General features: G+C 37.4%; 1 protein-coding gene across 10 annotated transcripts in view; it reads right to left on the reverse strand.

Annotated features, from left to right (window-relative positions):
- LOC105033569 (uncharacterized) overlaps positions 1-22,390 on the reverse strand; it is a 148,989-nt gene that overhangs the window by 43,326 nt on the left and 83,273 nt on the right. For 8 of the 10 annotated variants that reach the window (XR_012138337.1, XR_012138336.1, XM_073251117.1 and 5 more), the window contains exon 2: positions 17,534-17,609. The exons of the other annotated variants lie outside the window; for them this stretch is intronic. Coding sequence is in view for 6 of the 8 variants with exons in the window: in XM_073251117.1 (XP_073107218.1) it covers positions 17,534-17,609 (76 nt within the window). In the remaining 2 variants the exon portion in view is untranslated. The remainder of the gene's footprint in view (positions 1-17,533; positions 17,610-22,390) is intronic. 10 annotated transcript variants of the gene reach the window in all.

Raw genomic sequence — 22,390 nt, forward strand, 5'->3', positions numbered from 1 at the left:
AACAATTTATAGTGGAATAGAAGAAAGAAGGATAGCTGAAACTATATATCCCTTACACATTTATTATCTTACTCAATTCCCTGAAAGAGTCTGGAATCCATTTACAGTCAATTCCATAAAAGATAATTCATAGAAGAATGTGACATTGAAGAATGTGTAATTACTAACTATTTAGATGTCTTCAAAGAAGCTAGAAGGTTGGAAAGACAAAAGTGTTGGACTAATGGTAGAATATGGTTAGTAACAGATCTGATTATGCCCAATCTACCTATAACAAAAACTGAAAAGAAATGGAAAAAACTTCTAAATCTGAAAAGTTATCCTAACAAAATACAGGAAAAGATTAGAAACCCCTTTAGGTCAGTTTTTATTCCGCCAATATAAATAATCTCAAGCTTATAAAAATAATAAATTTTCAAATCCAGACTTTACAAAATATCAGTCAAAGATTTGGTTTGAAAATGAGTTTGGAACATCTCTCTTTAATTCTCTACCGGATCTCCTTTCTTGTGAATTCCTGCAGAGAAGCTTATGCCTCCCGAAAAAACTTTAGTTTCAAAATCTTCTTACTAACCTCTTTCTTGATCTTTGTTCCCAGTGGCACCTAAAAAACAAATTAGCCCTTCAACCTCTAAACCAAAACCTTGGTAAGAGACAGCCACCCAAGAGGAAAAAGAGAGAGAGAAAGAATCCCCTCCTTCTCCACCACTATCTCCAAACCAATTTGCAGTACTTACGCCATCAGAAACTTTTCAGCAAGAAGTGGCAGAAACTTCTCAAAATCTGCAACATGTTTCTCTCAAAATCAAAACCGCAATTGGAATTTTTGACCCAAAGCCAATCCAAATCTCTCAACCTTATGAAGTAGCCACCTGCCCATATATTGATAAAAATCTTCTTCAATTCATAGTAATGATTGAAGATGAAAATGTTGCAAAAGAACCAAGATTGGTGGCAGAAAAAATTCTTTCCCCAAACTGGCATTACCTACCAAATGAAATTCGAAAATCCCAAAAATTTTATAAAAATTTTTTGGTAGATACAAAATCTATAGATGTTAAGCATTATAAACAAAATAATATGGATATTTACACCCACTCTACAGTTCAAATCCTTTCTATTTTAACACCTACCACATGGAAAATTCACCCCTCTAATTTCAAAAAGCTTTCTCAAAACTATGATCCACAATATTTTAGTTATTGGGAGTATATTGCAGCATGGAATAATGCATTTCTCTATCAAAATCCACAACACAGGCATTCTTGGTTATTTTACTTCAAGATTGGCACAACATATCAATTCCCCTACTGGTTCAGTAACTGGTGGGATTATTATGATCCAACTCTTCAGATCTTACCTCCTCTAGTCCTTGAAGGATTCAACCTATTTCAAGAAAAAGCCATCCTTCCAATTACAAACCAAAAATTCTCAATTCTTCTTGAGTTTTATTCTCGGTTTACACAATCCTGGATTGTTACCTGAGAATATACTTTTATCCAAACTCCTTCAATTCATCTATTCCTTGGAAGATAATTCAAAATAAAATGGTGGGCCCAATTCAACTATGAATGAGCCACCAAATCAAAAATCATTTTCATGGCTTTCTCAGCACCTTCCTCAGGTATCTTCGGTCAATGAAGCTCCAACAAAAAGATTCTCTCAGCAACAGTCAAATATCAGTACAAGACTTGCCAAAGCCAAATCAAAATTCGAATACAAAAAGCTCCTTTTGGAATCACTGGCAGAATTAGAAGAGGAAGAAGAAAGGGAAAAAGATTATGCTAATACTTCTTCTAATCTTCTAATCCAATTTAATGTTGAAGACAAAACAGAATCAATCTTCAAACAAGGCATTCCAAAAGACTCAGATATCAAAAGCATTAGCAGCCAGACAGATGAGGTCAAATCCATATAACTTGCTTTAACTATTTGGGAATAGAGGTCGACCTCATTGCAAGATCTCATGGTTTGACCTCATTGTTTTACATGGGGAGGCTGTTATTTGAGTTCCTTTAACTGATATTTTGATTTCTTGTAGAGGAGGATGGATTTTTTTAATGACTCTTCCTTTTCCATCTTGCCAAGAAACTATGATCTTTGGGTTAGATGGTTCTGGGATTTTGGTTTCTCTAATTTCTTTACCATTTCTTAAAATCATATTAACATCTTTTGAGGTGTCTTTTATTAACTCATACCATTTGAAAAATAGTATTTATGTCCTAGTCATTTCTAAAAAGGTATAATATTCTGTTTGTAATTTGTTTCTTTGTTCTTTAGTGTAAGCTATGAAGAGTTTACTTCTTTTTTCAAAATTTTCTTTTGAGTAAAAATCTTTTTCTAAGACCGGTTTGTCTATTTTGAATTCAGAACTAATCACATATAATTCTGGATCTTTTCTATCAGTTATTTGAGAATAGGTAGGAGAGACGGATGGAGATTGAAGTTCCTCATACCTAGGTTGGGGAATTTTTGATTCAAAATTTACGGTGCTTAATTTTGAGGGTGAGGAGCTGGAACAGTTGTGTATTGAAGGGTTTATTTAGACTAAGGCAGATTCTAGCCTATAGCTTGAACTTCTTTGCATTCTTCTTTGAAATCTAATAGAAACATCTCCTTCAGAATTTGTAATGATTATATCTAATTTGCTTTGTTCTTTTCTGATGGCTGGTACTGCTTTCTTTAGTAGCCAGTCGTCAAGTAATTTGATTTGATCCCAGACAAGGGTTCTTGGGATGAACACATTTCCTTTACTTGGGTCTATTTGGAAGTAGTCTGTTGATCCTAAAGTTCTTTTATTTACAACTCCTATATGTTCTAGGATGCTTAAAGTTTTATAGTATACCCTAATCATGGCCGCAGCTGGGCATGATCCAGATAACATATTAAACCCGTCTAATTTGACTTCCAATTCTAGACTTCTAAGGATGTTATTGTCTTTAGTTTTGATAGTAAGATCTGCATTACAATTGAAATAAATTGGTCTGTCAAATAAACTAGACTCAACCATACCTAAAAAGACATCTTGAAAATCAATAAACCTACCATCTTTTCGACATAAAAGGATAGCGTTGTTTATTCCTTTTCTAATTAAGGGTTTTATTGCGATTTGGACTAGACCTATATGAATAAATTCAAATTTAGATTTTTGGGCAATTTTGATAATTTCTTGTGTTAGGATTAGGATTAATTCATGTTCTTTCTCTATTGAGACAATGAATTCTATTGTTTTGATCCTATTGCCTGGTAGTAACCAATTTGTGGATTTGTAGACAGAACTCTTAGGAACTTTTCGGATTATCCATTGATCCAACTGTTTACCAGAAAGCTCGATTAGAGCCTTATCCACCCCAGTACCTTCACAATGAGATGAAGAACTAATAGAGGAAGATCTTGATAAGAAACTCATCTTAGGAGACTTAATAGGAGAGGATCTTGATAAGAGAACCTTTCTTTAGAAGACTTAACACAGCAGGATCCGAGATAGAAACCTATCTTAGGAGATTTAACACAGGAGGATCCGAGATAGTTATCTTACCAAGAGAGACAAGAAAGGATTCTTTGGGGATTGCTAGTCTTCTGCCTGGAAGCGGCCTTTCCTCACGGCCTATAATCGGCTCGACATATCCTTACGGCAACCCAACACCCAAAGGTACCCCCAACAATAGAGCCACTACCTGATACGACCTTTATGCTCCTCAGACCAAGCTTAGGTTCTACCCGATACGACAACTGTGCTCCTCGGACCAAGCTAAAGATTCTTACTAAAAACACATCTACGGCTCGGACCAAGCCTGAGTGTCTGATCGAGACCTAACCTATACTACTTCCCCCTTCTGGGCTTTAGTAAATCACTAGGACCAATATATATATATATTGAGAATGAAATTGTGATATGTAACAAGGTAAGATTAGATTGTATATTCTTTTTTTAAGATATGTTCTATTATTCACAAGATTATCAAATTTTTAGAAAATTAATAATTAAAAATAATAGAAGAAACATTATGCAAGGAAAATGTAGCATGTTAGATTATTATGTCACACATGCTTCTCAGTTTTTTATGTTTTGGATAAATTTTAGGCAAAGAACATTTGCAAATTTAAATGTCAAAAAATTAGTAAATTTTAAATTAATTTTCTAATAAAAATATTTAAAAATTACAAAAGGTAGATTAAATTTAGAAAAGTGTGGAACAATGTAGGCAACTTAAAGCTAATTTCTATGTACTAAACATGAATTTAATAATTATCTAAAATAAAATTGGATAATTGATTAAAATTTGGAAAGTTGATGAGCATAATGAATGTAAAGTTAAGGAAAATAAAGAAACATCCCTAGGTAATTTGACAAAAGAATGCTTACTTTTAGAAATTTCACTGATTTTTAAATTACTATTTGATGAAAACATTAGATAATTAAAAGGAATTATATTAAATGCATAAAAGGGTGGAACAAGTGTAGCCATTAACCAAGATAATAAAATTAAATTATAACAACCAATTAAATAATTGATTAAAATTTGGAAAATTAATGAACATATGAATACAAAAAGTTGAGAAAAATTAAGATATATCCTTAGGTAATTTCAATGCATGAACAATTACCTTTAGAATTTTAATGATTTAGTTTTTTTAACAAAAATATTTATTTATTCAACTACATGGAGAGTATATATCTTTCTGAAAAGATGGAGCCTGATGGTAAGAAACAGAAGGACCAAAATATTGAGTGATATTTTGAAACAAATGGGAAGTGATTAGTGCTAATGGAAATGTAATTATTGTGAACTATATGGATAATAAAGAAGGTGGGATAGCTGATTCGGTATGTGGCTTTAGAGATGTTAAGAGATATTTGAAGGTATTTATAGAGGTTTGAGGAATAAATGGGGAAGCATATATGGAAAGACAGGAAGGTCATAGCATTTAAAGCTTGAAAGGAAGCTCTTGGTCATGAAACATCTATTATATGTTCGCATAGACTGAGTCACTCAGATGATGATGATCATGATTCTGATCTAGATGACATGGAGGCATCTCATCTATGATTAAGGATCGCCAACTTGGAACTGGATCCCATATCGGTCGGCAGGTGGTACGGGTCAGTATGCCCCCATATCGAACTGTATCGGGCCCAAATCGACACAGAAATGAGGAATGAACTAAAGAGAAAAAGAGAGAGAAAGAGAGAAAAGGGAGGGAAGGAGAGGGTGGGAAAGGAAGGCCGGTGGTGGCCATCGGAGGGCCGTCAAGGCCTCTCGAGCTCGTGGTCCTTGACAAGAGAATGAGAGCAAAGAGAGATAGAGAGAGGGGAAGGGAAGAAAGAGGGGAAGACGGTAGGGAGGCTGTTGGAGGGGTCGTCAGGTGGTCGCCATGGCTATCAAATGGCCCATATTGCCCAAAGATGGCTACCCAAGAGGGGGGGGGGGGTGAATTGGGTATTTAAAAATTTTAGAGATACTTGTGCAAATAAGTGCTTAATAAGACGAGTAAACTATATGCAATAAGTAAACAAGCATACAATCACAAACTCAGTTTTATAGTGGTTCGGCACCAAACTCGGCACCTACGTCCACTCTCTAAGAAAACTACTTGAAAATTCAACTATAATTCACTATAAGAATTACAGTCCGATTATTTTCTTTGGGCTCACAATCCAATCCGGTTGGTTTTATCCTTGGCTCAACCGTACAATGATTGTTTTACACGGGCTAACAATCAATCTCGATTGGTTTTACACTTGGCTTACCAATCAAACCAAATACAATGTCCAACTCTAGGCTTAGACCAACCCAAGTTTCTCACCCTAAGAAACTTGAAAACAAATACAATAACAATAAAATTTAAAAGAGAAAGAAATGATCAATAAAGTTTGGAGAAGTTGGAGTTGCTTTGCTTGTCGGCTTGACTTTTTCTCTTTGAATGGTTGAAAGATATGGGTGAAGATCTTCAATAATGATTTTCTAACTTCTCTCAGCTTGAGGATGGTGGAAGAATAACAAAAAAATCAGTAGGACTAGGGTTCGCCGTACCGAGCTGAACCGCCCGATATGGAGAGTACCGACCCAGATCGGAGGCCAACCGATCCGGTTCGCGGGCTCTTTTTGGAAAATCCCTTCAAACCGCATCGAACCACCCGATTCAGTACGATTCGGGTCCATACCACCCAAAATCGGGCGGTATGGACCGGTGCGATCCGATTCGACGTGAACCGAACTGTACTGACAGCCTCACATGGCAAAAGGAGGGAGTGGGGCTTGGACTGTCTTTTAGTGGCAGCCCAGGTGATTAGGTTCTCTGAGAAGCTCGAGAGCTCTCAGAGAACTCCCAAGGCTCTCAACGAAACCGTCGAGATGCCAAAAAAGTAAGAAAAAAAAATTCCATCAAATTGCAGCACTAGTTCGAGGAGACGTCGATTTCTGACCGAAAGTAAGGTAATATGTTATTCTTTTAGTAAATATTTTATTTTTTTATTTTTGTTGTTAAAAATAGGATAAGAATGAGGAAATATGAAAATAAGAAAAAATTATACCAAAATTTTATGATTTTGGTATGATTTAATTATATGTGATAGATCTTTGAAAGATCTACATGATGACACTAAAATTATTAATTTTTATTAATTATATATTTTTTTAAATATTTATATATTTATTGATAAAAAAATTATTAAAAAAAAATTTAAAGAAATAAAAACTCAGTTTTAGAATCATGTTTAGAATGATTCAAGCTACTTAAATCTAACCTCAATTTTTTTTTGAAATATTTGAAGTTAAAAAATATTTTTATAATTATTTAAATAATAAAAAAATATTATAAAATAAAAAAATATAAAAATAGTGTTATATTTTAGTTAATTCAAAAATATTATTTGAAGCATATAATATATTTTTTAAATTTATGAATTTTTACTTTATATATAATATTTTTTTAATAATTATTAAACTGTCGTATTTTGTTATACCTGCAGAAATGAGTAAGAAGAAAGATTCAGAGCGTGATATTGGTTGGGAGCATGACGAGATGCTCTCGGCTCGACATCATTGGAGATGCAAATGGTGCAACATAGGGTTCAAGGGAGGAGGGGTGACTAGGTTGAAGCAGCACCTGGCTGGTGGTTATCCTGATGTATCCATGTATCGAAAATATCCACAAGAGGTCCGACAATTGATGAAAAAGTACTTTGCTGATTCGAAAGCAACGAAGGAAAAGACAAAGCAGAAAAGGGCCGAAGTAGACCGTCGAGCAGCAGAGCCACCTTCTTATCACTCTAGAGAGTCAGAGGAGGCTTCCGCTCCAAATGATGAGGCACAGATTGAGGCTGCCATTCAGGTGAGCTTGGCTGATCAGTACTGATAGGAGGAGATGATCCGGTATAGAGAGCGATTTAGACCATCATGCTACGAATCAGGGTCTGGATCAGTGACCGATGGGGGAGAATTCAAGTTCAGAAGGACTACCTCAGTCAGAGAGCCCGATGGTAGAGGGAGTAGACACAGCATGTCTTCTTTATTGGGAGCTTTTGACAGTAGGAGATCCTCCAGAGATATTCCAACATGAGCCACCATCCATGATTTGGATCCACATGCTTTGTCCAGTAAGGATTCAAAACAGCAGAGGATTGACACTATGGTGAAAAAAGATAAGAAGGATATGTGGCGAGCTATTGGATTATGATTTCATTTTAGTCATATTTCAGTAAGTGCAGCAGCCAATCCTTACTACCGATCTGCTATTTCAGTCATAAGGCTGCCGGCCAGGATGTAGATCCGTAAGAATCTAGAGACATCTATGGTCAGCTTCTTGACAGCAACAAGGAGGATCTGCAGAGATGGATTGCTTCTTACAAAAATAAATAGCCTACATACGGACTGATAGTGATGTGTGATGGTTGGACCGGTCCTACTAGACGAAGCATCATTAATTTTTTGACATACTGTGATGGAAAAATATTTTTTCACAAATCAATTGATGCTTCAAATAAGATGCATGATGCCACATATATCTTTGGTCTAATGAAGGAGGTGATTGATTCAGTAGGTGAGCAGCATGTCATGCAGATCATCACGGATAATGGATCACAATATAAAACTGCCGGAGAGTTACTGATGGAGCAGCGACCACAGATATATTAGACCCCATGTGCTGTACATTGCATTGATCTTATATTGATGGATATTGAAAAGATTCATAGGGTGCAGCAGGTAGTGGAGATTGCCCAGACTATTACTAGATTCATCTACAAACATACATGGGTTCTTTCATTGATGCGGATGTATACTGGGGAGAAGATCTTAAGATCGGATATTACACGATTTGCTACCAACTACATAACACTTAATAGTCTTCTTTAGAAGAAAGCAGCCTTGCGTCAGATGTTAGTGCCGAGTGGCAAGAGAGCAGATATGCGAGGGCCAACACTGATGGAAGTCATATGGAGAACTTGGTGACAAGTCAATCATTCTGACAGCGGGCTGAGAAGGTAGTGAAGGCTATTAAGCCATTATATAAGGTGCTTCGCACCGTGGACAGTAAAAAGATACCCCCAGATGGGCTTCTTATATTACATGATGGAGAGGACAAAGAAACAGATCAGTGAGAATGATCCGAAGCATGCTCAAGAATTCATTAACATCATTGAGCGCCGTTGGGACTATCAGATGGATAGAGATTTGCATCTAGCCGGTAAGCACGGATTCAAGAATATTTTAAAATATTTTTTCTTATGCTTGTAAAAGTGTATTTAATCAGCTATAAAATTTATCTGCAGCTTATTATTTGAATCCAAGATTTTAGTATACTATTTTCGAGATAGATATAGATAACGAGCTTCTTGCTGCTCTTCGTAATGCGATATATAAGATGGTGCCCGATCCAGAAATTATGTCGTTGTGTCTGCAAGAGGTATGCTAGTTTAAAACAGATGTGATTATTTAACTGAATTCGATCTGTACTCAACGATATATTTATAAATTTAATAAATATATTTTTTTACAGATAAAATAGTTTAGAGAGGGATCAGACAGCTTTGGAGTCCCATCAGCTGTCGTAAGCAAAAAGCAGATGAATCCAGATAAATTACATATCAATAATGAGCAGCATAGATTGATATATAATTTTACTTAATAATATCATAAAATTTAATATGTAATTTTGCTTTTGCAGCTGAATGGTGGATTCATTCAGGAAATTCTCAATCTATCCCTACCTTCGGCCCTTCCATGCATATGATCGACACTACTCATTGGGTTAGTGGGACGTGTCTCCTGGCTCACTCATCCTCTATGACATAGATGCATCATTTATGGAGAGATCGATGTCCAAGAAGCCAGGATATGAGGTGTGCTAGGCATATGATGAGGTACTCAGATCATCCATCGACAATGCAGTGTGAAGTTGTCTATCCTCAGAGATGACTCGCAAAGTATCGACAAGGCCATCTGTGACATCAGCAAATGCTCAATTCTTGCATCCAATAGTGATCGAATGGAAGTCGCTTTTTGTCTAATGGTATAGCAACACGATCCTCTGAAACTATCAGTATCAAAGGAAAAACAAATATTATTCATAAGTATAACAAGAATGACATAACAAAATGAGACAAAAAGCCAAATATACTTACCACAATGCCTATCATGCTGTCCGTGGAACCTCATCTCGGGCCGCTTACGCGTCAATGGCGAGATGAATCACCTTGTGATGCTCCTATATCACTCCAGATATGGATCATAATAATCCATCGTGGGGAGCATAGCTGGACCAGCTACAATCAATTCCTCCCACCACTCCCAGCATCAATCACCTTCCTGATGCTCTCGAATCCAATCATGGCAATGCCGCCCTCGTCGATCTAGACTGTGGAGGCCATCTCGAGTGTCGCATGGTGGAAGGACCCCCTGATATATTCCAAATCATCGCATCACATGCTCCGAACAATAGATCTCTACGATGTTGAAGGAAATGAAAGGTGCGTGTGTCCTCCATCCATGTTGATCCGATCGGCATACCTCAGGCAATGTGGCTAATATCTCTGAAATGTAAGGCACCCACACCATTTGATCATCGCACTGCTGGTCAAGTTGATCCCTATAATATATGACTGTGCGGCACGAGATTGCTAGCACCAGTCAGTTGAGTCTTCCATATCTAAAACAAGTCAATATGTTATTTTGTTAAAATGTGTAGTCATTTATCATAAAAAATCAGTGCTACTGGTTACATACTTGCATCCTTGTGGATCAATCTGATCATGTTGTATCTCGCCAAATAGGCCCTCAATACCAGTGTCATCCTCATCCAATAGGCCGTGTCCTATTACATCATCTTCCGACGCTAGCTGATGGGCTCCTACCATAAGGAGCACCCTACCTAGCCATCTGAGATGTAAATATTTTCATACCCAAAGCTGCAGCAGCATCGATAAGGCTAAAGCAATGCTGCCCTAACTCAACTGTCCACATACATGGAGATCACATAGCAGGGGTAAGTACAACAACTGCATGTGGGAACCAGACTTATCGATGAACAAATGACCACCGATAAGGCATAGAATAAATGCTCAAGCATCCCTCTGTACGGTCTCATCATCTGCATCATCCGATAAGTGGTGGAACGTGTGGTAAAGCCAGTGAAATCTCAACGAAGATCCCGACAACATTGTCTTTGACGGTCTAATCCCAAACTTGTAAAGATCCAACCAAATGATCTACGTAGTACTGGTGATCGCAGGCCCATGCACCCATAACCTGAGGAGAACAGCAACATCGTGCAATATGATTATTGCCTTCCTGATATGGAGGTGAAAAGTGTCTCCTGACGCCATCACTCTACCATGACTGTGATGAGGGTCCAATCAAGCTGCATGTCACATACTCTAAATACTCTATAAAAATTAGTCATATGAAGATACTCCATGATCCTCTCATATGGCCGCCAGATGCGCATCGCGGTAGGCCCTTTGTGTTTGCAGCATAGGGGCCCCATGTCCTTAGAATATATATGGTCACTGGTGTCGGATCTGGAGATATAGCACGGTAGGATTTGTCGGCCTTGGGTGCACATCGGAGTTTAAACCAGCTATATCATATCTATTATTGTTATAACAAAATAAAAAGACCAGCTTATAATCAAAAAATATCAAAAATGATAAGAAATATCAAAGATGGTAAATTTAATATAAATGCCAATAATAACAACAAGATAATTTTACAAATTTTTTTAAGCATTTACACGACATGATTACATAACCAAAATAGTTTAAAAAGAATATAAATGATACACAAAGTCTGCATGTCATATGAACAAATATATAAATTAGCACCGTTGGGGGCATCTGCATTGATTGTGCCCAATCTCCTTGCACAGTCCACACCATACGACATTTTGGCTTTCCATTATATCCATATCATTTCGAATCCTCTTCAATTATAGATGCCCCTTTCCATATCATCTTATGGATAGGTGTGGTATGATTCTAAGTGCAGTCCACTCAGACCAATAACAAAGACTCTTTAGGGGGTAGAAAGTAGATGCATAGGACTACTCATAATATCCAATAGTATAACAATCGTTCACGAATTGCTTCTAGTCTAAGTTCTCACTGGCACATACAGCAAACAAATAGGAGCATGAGTTAGTATAGCAATTGCCACTTCTGACATGCGCATGTGTGCGCCCTAAGTCGATTGTCTGTGTATAATCAGATTCGTTGGAGCTATAATACTTGCAACTTAATCAAATCTCATACAAATCCTATTGATTATTATACTTAACCACACCATGCTCTCTAGACATCAGCTAGTGTCCATTTAACTTACGTATAATTTTATCAATGAACATCCTGCCAGCCTCCCTCCTCCGTGCTGCTATTGCACGTCTCACACTAAACCACTTTGACAAACATTCGAAAGAAAGATGGACAAGTGCAGTAACTGGTAATGAGCAAGCCCCCTTCAATATCTTATTGAAACTCTTAGATAGATTCGTATTCATTATTCCATACCTACATCCACCTGTGTCATGCACCAGTGATCATTTACTTGGATAATTAAATAGAATAATGAATATGAATCCATCTAAGAGTTTCAATAAAGTGTTGAAGGGGGCTCACTTATTGTCGGTTACTGCACTTATTCGTCTTTCCTTCGAATGCTTGTCAAAGTGGTTTAGGGTTAGACGTGCAAGAGCATCATGGAGGATGGCTGACAGAATATTCATTGATAAAATTATACGTAAGTTAAATGGACGCCAATTGAAGTTTAGGGAGCATGATGTGGTTAAGTACAATAACTGATCGAATTTGTATGAGATTCGATTGAGATGCAAGTATTATAGCCCCGACGAATCTGATTATAAACAGATAATCGATTTAGGGGTGTGCACATGCATATGTTAGAAGTGGCAGTTACTACACTATCTGTGCTCTTATTTGTTCGCTATATGTGCCTGTGAGAACTTGGACTGGAAGTAATTCATAGACGACTGTTACACCATTGGATATTATGAGTAGTCCTATGCACCTACTTTCTACCCTTCAAAGAGTCCTCATTATTGATCTGAGTGGACTGCACCTAGACTCATACCGCATCCATCCATAAGATGATATAAAAAGAGGCATCCACAATCGAGGAGGATCTGAAATGATATGGATGTAATGGAGAGCCAAAATATTGTATAATATGGATTATGCAAGGAGATGGAGCACAACCGACACAGATGCCCCAAACGGCACTGATTTATCTGTTTGTTCATATGACATACAAACTGTCTTTGTGTATCGTTTGTATTCTTTTTAAACTATTTTGGCTATGTAATTATATCGTGTAAATACTTGAAAAAATTTATGAAATTATCCTATTGTTATTGTAGGCATTTATGTTAAATTTACCATCTTTGATATTTCATATTATCTTTGATATTTCTTATCATCTTTGATATTTTTTTATCGTAAGCTCATCTTTTTATTTTGTTATAACAATAATAGATACGACATGACTGGTTCAGACTCCGACCGAGGTCAACAAATCCTACAGTACTGTATCTCCAGACCCGATATCGTGGTGATCGTATATATTCTAAGGAGCACACAGGGCCTCTACGCTGCAGACACAGAGGCTTTACTGTGATGCGTGCCTGACAGCCACTTGAAAGGATCGTGAAGTATCTTCATGTGACTGATTTTTATGAAATATTTAGAGTATACAACATACAGCTTAATTGGGCTCTCATCACAGCCATGGTAGAGCAATGGCGTTAGAAGACACTTTCCACCTCCACATCGAAGAGGCAACGATTACATTGTAGGATGTTGCTGTTCTCCTTAGATTACGGATTCATAGAATTGCCATCACTGGTACTACATAGATCATCTGGTCGGACCTCTACGAGGAGTTGTTTGGGATTAGACCGCTAGAGACGATGTTATCGAGGTCTTTGCTAAGATTTCACTGGTTTCGCCATAGTTCCACCACTTATCGGATGACACAGATGATGAGACCATGCAGAAGCATGCTCGAGCATTCATTCTATGCCTTATCGTAGTCATCTGTTCACCAATAAGTTTGATTATCATGTACAGTTGTTGTACTTATCCCGACTACATGATCTCCATGCATGTAGATAGTTGAGTTGGGGCTGCGCTGCTTTATCCTTCTTATATCACAAGCTCTACGAGGCCACCAACCAGATGTGCGTGAGATAGCTGGGCTATTGGTGTTGCTGCAACTTTGGATATGGGAGCATTTACACATCGGACGGTCAGATAGGGTGCTTCCCAGGATAGGAGCCTACCAACCGATGTCGGGGATGATGCAGTAGGACATGACCCGTTGATGTTGGTATTGAGGGCCCATTTGATGTTGGTATTGAGGGCCCATTTGATGGAATACAGCACAACTAGGCTAATCCACCAAGATGCAGGCATGTAACCAGTAGCACTGATTTCTTATGATAAATGACTATAGTTTTAATAGAACATATTGACTTTATTTTGGATAGATGGAGGACTCGATGGACTAGTGCTAGCAATCCAGTGCCGCATATAGTCATATACTATAGGGATCAACTTGACTAGCAGCGCGACAACTAGATGGTGGGTGCCTTACACATTGGAGATATTGGCCGCACAGATCAGATCAGCATGTATAGAAGATATGCACACCTCTCATTTACTTCGACATCATGGAGATCTATTATCCGAAGCACATGATGCGATAGTTTGGAATGCATCAGGACGTTCCTCTACTATGCGACACTCAGGACGGCCTCCACATTCTAGATCGATGAGGGCGGCATCGCCATAATTGGATTCAAGAGCACTGAGAGCATATTGATGCATGGGAGTGGTGAGGAATTGATTGTGGCTGGTCCAACCATGCTCCCCACGATGGATTATTATGTTCTGTATCTGAACTGGTATAGGAACATAACTAGACGATTCATCTCGCTATTGACGAGTGAGCAGTCCAAGATGAGGTTCCATCCTTCGGACAGCATGATGGACATTGTAGTAAGTATATTTTGCTTTTTATCTCATTTTGTTATGTCGTTCTTGTTATACTTATGAATAATATCTGTTTTTTCTTTGATACTAACAATTTCAGAGGATCACATCGCCATACCATTGGAACAAGAGCGGCTTTTATTCGATCACTGTTAGATGCAAAGATCGAGCACTTGCTGATGCCATGGATGGCTTTGTCGATACTATACGAGTCATATCTGAGGATAGACGACTTTACACTACAACATCGATGAATGATCCGAGTACCTCATCATATATGCCCAGCATACCTCACATCTTAGCTTCTCGGACTTTGACCTCTCCATAGATGATGCATGTATGTCACAAAGTATGGATGAGCCAGGAGACACATCACACCAACCTGATGAGCCGCACGTCGATCATATGCATGGAAGGGCCAAAGGCAAGAGTAGACTGAGGATTTCTTGATGCAAACGTTAGGCACATGTTAATAGGCTGAGCACGACAACACCTCCCTCCACACCGATCGATATCATACCTGAGCCATCATAACAATGGCCAGAGGTGACACTCGTCTACGAGAGGCGAACGTGGAGGAAGCCCCAATACCTTAGTATATACATCTCTCAATAATTATAATAGTTGTACATATTTCTTTTTGCTAACAAACTTTGTAACGATCAACTATTAGTTTACATTATTTTGAAATTAATGTTATATGTTTTTTAACCTGGATGCACATGCTAGAATTTTTGTTAGTTGTACAAAAAAGTTATTGTTGAGCTTAATATAGGTTATATGGTTGGAGTTTGCGATTGTCCACCATCTTCGAGATATCTTACAATATTAATTATAAATAAATTTTTCAGATGACATATACGAACTTAGATGGATTCTGATGTCTTTGGAGATTAATTTTCTTCTGATAGAAAAAAAAGGAGGAATGCAGAGATTAATTACAAGATCAAGAGCTCCTACTTCCTCCCTGCTCTTTTAAGTCATTTTAGACCTATGGGGACATGCTATTTAAATGGAGTATGGCTGGAAATCCATAGTGCCTCAAAATCTTTTTTTTTTGCCTCAAAGTCACTAATCGATAACAGTCAAAAAGCGCAAGTAGCATGAGCTTTTATTCCACAGCTCCAAGACAATTAAAAAGGCTCTCAAATGGTTTGCTCAGTGGATGCTAGTTGGAAGAATTCAGTGTCAATTTTAATATTGTCCTACTCTCACATAACCAAGAATTCAAAATATCTTAAAGATGGTAGTCGATAGCTCATTGTTGAGCTTGATTTCAAGGTCGCCCTATGGTAGGGCGACCCATAGAGTTGTCTTATGGTAGGACGACCTATATAGTCATCCTACCATAGGGCAGCTCTAAGTTGGCCATGCATCCCCCCAGCTAGCGTTAATGTTGTTAAGTCAGCATAGAAAATCGTTATATGATAAGATGACTTTGTCTCGAATAGTATTTTGGTAAATATAGTTTGAAAAGAGGATCATTTTGGTAATTTATTTTAAAAAGGGCATTATTTTGGTAAAAGAGCCAGTATTGTTCCATGCAGGCTTCCAATTGATCAGCCATAGCAAACTTTCTTACAAGACATGACAAGAGGGCAGGCAGCTCCTCAACGCAGAGACAAAGGAAAAGGAAAGGTAGTGCCAGGCCCGATGGAGAGGGTGGAGCAATCGATTGACCCAGTTCACTCAGATTCAGAGACCAGGCAGAGTGATGATGGTAGTTCTTTTGATGATCATAGATCTGATAGTCATGGAGTAGAGAACGGGAGATTGATTTCTAAGACAGCCGCAAGATGGTCTTCGATTCACTGGTGTGTCCTAATTTATGCATGCCACACAAGATAGGGACCATAAGGCATGAGCTGGTAAAGCTCGCGAGGATATGATTTCATACGGACGACGTGCTCCTCGAAGTCATTAAGGATATCATGCAGCTACAGATGACCTCGCGTGTGGAGTTGGATCCATAGACATATCAGGTTCATCATATTCTAGATCCTTTTATCCATAACTACAGACAGCTTATGATCCACATAGATATGTTATGTCCAAGGCATTATCTTCCAGCGGCTATTATTCTATGCAGTTCGGAGCATCTTATGGATTGAATTTTGGCTACCAGTATATTCAGATAGGCCCTCCACAACTGTACTATCACCCAAAGATACCTCTTAGAGCCAAAGCTTCAGCGAGAGATCTGAGACAAGTTACAATCCAGCACGGTACACATACCTTATGGAATAAGCGCAGAGGATTACAATGCTGCATGGTTAGAGGGATAAGCTATTGTTCCATCAGATTATGATCCAGATATTTGTGAATGACATCAACGCTCGACGAGATTTTAAATCTCAGTATATATTGATTATTTATTTTTTATATTTTTTGATTGATTTGAGCATTTTAGGATTCAATAATATCTAGTCCTTTAAGATTGTTCCCCTTTAACATAATATTATATTAGATTCAGATCCGCATCACATACTTAATCACGGGTGTACCATAGTGATACAAACGTCAAATAAGATCAAGAAACAATAATTTGGACTTAAAATTATTCAAAAAATAATAAAAAATTGATTAGATATCCTAGAAATCAGAAAAAGACAAAACAAAAAAAAATTGGGCGTGTTGGTTTGACCTATATGCCATGCCGTACATACCGGCGGGCAATGAGTACACCATCCGGCACTGGTTCAGCCTTCTTTACTCAAAACACTGGTTTAAGCTTCCTTAGATTATAAAATCTCAATAAAATTTTGAAAGACAATGTGCCAATCAAGGTGCATTTTTCCTATTTAAGCAATTCATAGTTTATGTAAATGAACTTAACTATATATGACCTTGCTAACCATAAAAAGGATGTAAACGTGAAAACTATGAAAGCAATGAGTATTTATAAATTCTAGTACTAAAAAATGAATATATACAACAAGTTATTGCAATCATTTTCAATTTACATGCTAACATCTGACTACAACACCCTTAGCATAAGAAAATATTGTCATGCAGCACAAGGAAAATTACCTGTTTCTCTCACAAACCAACGAAGTTTTCCAGATTTGACATAAGAGCCATACTCCTTGCCTTTGTCTTCTATCCTCTAGATTCCACAACATACAACATAGCATGGTCACAATAGTTAGGTCATTAGGTGTCATCTTAATATCCAAGAAATTTAACCTAAAACCTTTAGAAATTGGCAGAAACCAGCAAATAACTCTAAATTGTTATGCAACTGCCCCCAAAATATAGGTGACAAGAAAATACTTTGCTTCTTGATATATGAACACTTTTGCAAATCCAAATGTAAATGATCTTAGAATAAAAAGTTATTTTATCAAGCCACAGAAAAGGATTGTTTGAGTACCCCTACTGACTTTCACAAACTAGCAGATTGCAGTTTAAAGGTATGCTCAAAATAAAGAAGTTTAGCAATTCATGGAGTAGAGAGAGACAAAATGCATCTAACTTTTACCCTTATGTTTGGCATTTATTTCTTTGTGACAAGATAATCTCCACAGTCCACATTACACTCCTAAGGAAAAAAGGCTAATGCATCAAAAAATGTCAAAAGACTATCAGTCTATCACCATTTCAAGAAAATCAAGCAAAGAGGCCCTAGCACACAAATTGACTATTGAGTACTGAGTGTCATATATTTGCAAGTCTATGTATAGCTGTATATTCCTATGATTGTGAGAATAACACATTATTCATGGTAGTCAAGCAACTGCCCTGCAACATTGCAATGTCTTATACCTCTCATGGAGTTCTATAGTGTTGCTCCTAGATTGATTGTGATGATTACAAAGCAGATTGAAGGGATACCAATTTTTTTATTTGAAAAAGTCTTTGTGCTCTTCAGGGGCAAAATCGTAATTTTACCAAAACCCTGATTTAATAGTATCATTTGGTAGAACAAAAGATTTGTGATTTATTGGCAAAAATTTCATTGTTTTTGGACTTGTATTTTTGAAGTTATGAATGTTTGAAATCCATGAGTCGACTCATGAGTCAGCTCATGGCACAATGAGCAGCTTGGCACGCGGAATTTTCTGTTTGGCACGCTGAATTTTTGGCTTGGCACGGCCTGTGAGTCGACTCATGAGTCGACCCACAAGGCATGAGTCGACTCATGAGTCGACTTCTGCAGTTTTGGGCCAAAAATTACAGAAACTCATTTTTTGGTTGTTCCAACAGAGGTCGACTCATGAGTCGACCCCTGAGGCATGAGTCGACTCATGAGTCGACCCCTGCGACGGAATTTTTCTGCAACGACTAGTTTTTAACCGGTTTTAAGTGCTTTTAATACTCATTTAATGTGCTCTAACGGCTCTTTTTCTGCCTAGAATGTTTTCCTCTATTTCTTAACGCTATAAAAGGATTCAAAAGGTGGGAAATAAAAAAGAGATTTGCAAGACATTAAGAAGAGAAAGAAAGAGATTTGAAGAGCATTCAAGAGCATTCAAAAGAGAAAGGGTTTCTCAAGCCAACTTTTCAGCCCTAATCAAGTGCTCATTTAAAGCCATCAATCCAAGCTCACCAACTCCTCAAGCGCTCAATCAATTCTCCATCCACTTTGAGGAAATCCAAAAAGGGGCTTCTTCTCTTGAGTAAAGTGTATTTAAAGTTATATTCGCTCATTAAAGGGGCTTTTATTGTACTTATTTGTGCTATAAATTGTTTTACTCATTTTGAGTAATTGTTTTTGTTTTGGAGGGGTTCCAAAACAAGGGAAGGTTGATCCGAACCTGAAATCGGAGTGTATTGGGTTGGTTTGTACCCGGAAAACAAGTGGACTAGCTTGGGATAGCTAGTGTCGGAGTTTCCGACGTTTGTATTCGGGTTGAATACAAGTATAGTGGATTGGAATTCCCAAGTGGGAGCTTGGGGAGTGGATGTAGGTGCAAGGTTGGCACCGAACCACTATAAATCATTGTGTTTGTGGTGTGCATAATTGCTTCTCTTTAACTCTTCATTATTTCCTTGCTCTCTTGCTTTAGGCAATTAATCTTGAACTAAGGATTTTCTCCTCATTCATTTTGCTATTGACAAACATTTTTATAAGTCATTAGTTAAGCTTAAAATTTTTAGAAACCCAATTCACCCCCCCTCTTGGGTTGAATAGCTGGGCAACAAGTGGTATCAGAGCCCGGTGCTCTAGCCCTTCTTTGATCTAAACAATCAAAGAGCCAAAGATCTATGGCAACCCACGTCGGCACTTCTCTAGCCGAGAGGCAATCCACCAACCGACCTCCACTTTTCAATAGGTCTAATTACACCTATTGGAAAGCTCGGATGAAAATATTCATTCAAGCACTCGACTATGATATGTGGAGTATCATAGTGAACGGTCCTCACACACCCACTAAAATTATAGATGATGAGGAATCAACCAAACCCGAGAAAGAATGGGATGAGGTTGATAAAAAGATGGCCCAATTAAATGCTAAAGCAATGAATGTACTTTATTGTGCTCTTGATGCAAACGAATTTAATCGCATTTCTACTTGTTCATCTGCTAAAGAAATATGGGATAGGTTAGAAGTAACCCATGAGGGAACCAATCAAGTAAAAGAGTCTAAAATAAACATGCTTGTGCATAAATATGAATTGTTTAAAATGGAGCATGATGAGTCCATAACTGTAATGTTTACTCGTTTTACTGATATCATTAATGGTTTAAAGAGTCTTGGTAAGTCCTATACTAACAGTGAGCTTGTAAGAAAGATTCTCAGGTCCTTGCCAAGAACTTGGGAAGCCAAAGTGACTGCCATCCAAGAAGCGAAGGACTTGAACACTCTACCTCTAGAAGAGCTTCTTGGATCTTTGATGACTCATGAGCTAAGCATGAAGCAACATCAAGAGGAAGAAGTCAAAAAGAAAAGAACCATTGCCCTCAAATCCATAGCTCCTCCTGATGAAGAAACTGATGACACTGAAGATGAAGAACAAGATGAAGAGATGGCTCTCATCACCCGAAGATTCAAGAAATTTTTGAGAAAAAGGAAACAGGGGATGAGAAAGAGGCCATTCACAAAAGGAGAACAAAGCAAAGAAAAAGAGAAAGACCAACCCCTTATCTGCTACGAGTGCAAGAAGCCGGGACACTTCAAATCCGAATGTCCACAACTGAAGAAAGGTCCCAAGAAGTTCAAGAAGAAGGCCATGATGGCCACATGGAGTGCGAGTGATGACTCAAGCTTCGATGAGGAAACCTCAACCGAACAAGCCAACCTGTGCCTTATGGCACACGAAAATGAGATAATTTCTGAAACCCCTAGTGAATTTACATTTGAAGAATTGCATGAAGCATTCTATGATTTAATTGATGAATTAAAGAAACTAGGGATGAAAAACAAAGAGCTGAAATTGAAAAATCAATCCTTAGTGAAACAAGCTGAAAGCTTTTCAATTGAAAAATCCACCTTGCTTCAAGAAAATCAAAGCTTAAAGAACGAAATTGCCAAGCTGAAACCAATAGTAGATAAGTTCACCTTAAGTTCAAACAAACTCAATATGATTCTTGATAATCAAAAAGCTGTATATGATAAGGCTGTACTTGGCTATAACCCCTTAAAGAAACAAAAATATCTGAAAAATATTTATGTAAATTCTTTAAGTAACAAGTCTACCAATATTACTTGTTTCAAATGTGGTAGAGTAGGACATAAGTCATACACTTGCTTTTTTGACAAATCTGCAAACTCAACTATAAAGAAAATATGGATTCCAAAAGGAACCATTTTGACTAACCAAAAAGGACCCAAGAAAGCTTGGGTACCTAAAACAAAAACTTGACTTTTGTTTGCAGGTGTGTCTAGCATCCCAAGGAGGAAACAGGAAATGGTATCTTGACAGTGGATGCTCAAGACACATGACTGGTGATGAATCACAATTCATCACGCTTGATGCTAAGGATGGAGGGATGGTCACCTTTGGAGATAATGGCAAAGGAAAGATCATCGGGATAGGTAACATTGGTATCACTCCCTCCAAATACATTGAAAATGTTTTGTTAGTTAAGGGTTTAAAGCATAACTTAGCATTAGTCAATTTTGTGATAAAGGATATAAAGTTGTTTTTGAATCATCTGTCTGCATAGTGACTAGTCCTATTAACGATGGCATTAAATTTATTGGACATAGACATGGCAATGTTTATATGGTAGATTTAAATGATTTAGCCAAAATAGACATGCAATGCCTAGTATCCTTGAATGCTAAAGTTAATGAGACTAGTTGGCTTTGGCATCGTAGACTTGCACACATTAGCATGCACTCTCTTTCAAAATTAATTAAGAAAGAATTAGTTCTTGGCTTGCCTAAACTGAATTTTGAAAAAGATAGAATTTGTGATGCATGCCAACTAGGTAAACAAACTCGAGTTTCATTTAAATCCAAAAATGTTGTTTCAATTTCTAGACCTTTAGAGCTTTTGCATATGGACTTATTTGGACCAACTAGAACGACTAGTTTAAGAGGAAAACGATATGGTTTTGTAATTATAGATGATTACTCTCGTTTTACTTGGGTTTTCTTTTTAGCACACAAAGATGAAACTTTTCATATTTTCACTAAATTTCACCGAAAAGTCACTAATGAAAAAGGATTTTCAATTCAAAATATTCGAAGTGATCATGGAACTGAATTTGAAAATCAAGACTTTGAAAACTTTTGTGATGAAAATGGAATTGACCATAACTTCTCTGCTCCTAGGACACCCCAACAAAATGGGGTAGTTGAAAGGAAAAACAGAACCTTAAAAGAAATGGCCCGTACCATGCTTTGTGAAAGCAACCTTCCAAGATATTTTTGGGCGGAAGCAATTAACACAGCATGTTACATTTTAAATCGTGCTTTGATTAGACAAATTTTAAAG

The sequence above is a fragment of the Elaeis guineensis genome, chromosome 1 (genome assembly GCF_000442705.2).
Source record: "Elaeis guineensis isolate ETL-2024a chromosome 1, EG11, whole genome shotgun sequence".
Classification (NCBI taxonomy): domain Eukaryota; kingdom Viridiplantae; phylum Streptophyta; class Magnoliopsida; order Arecales; family Arecaceae; genus Elaeis; species Elaeis guineensis.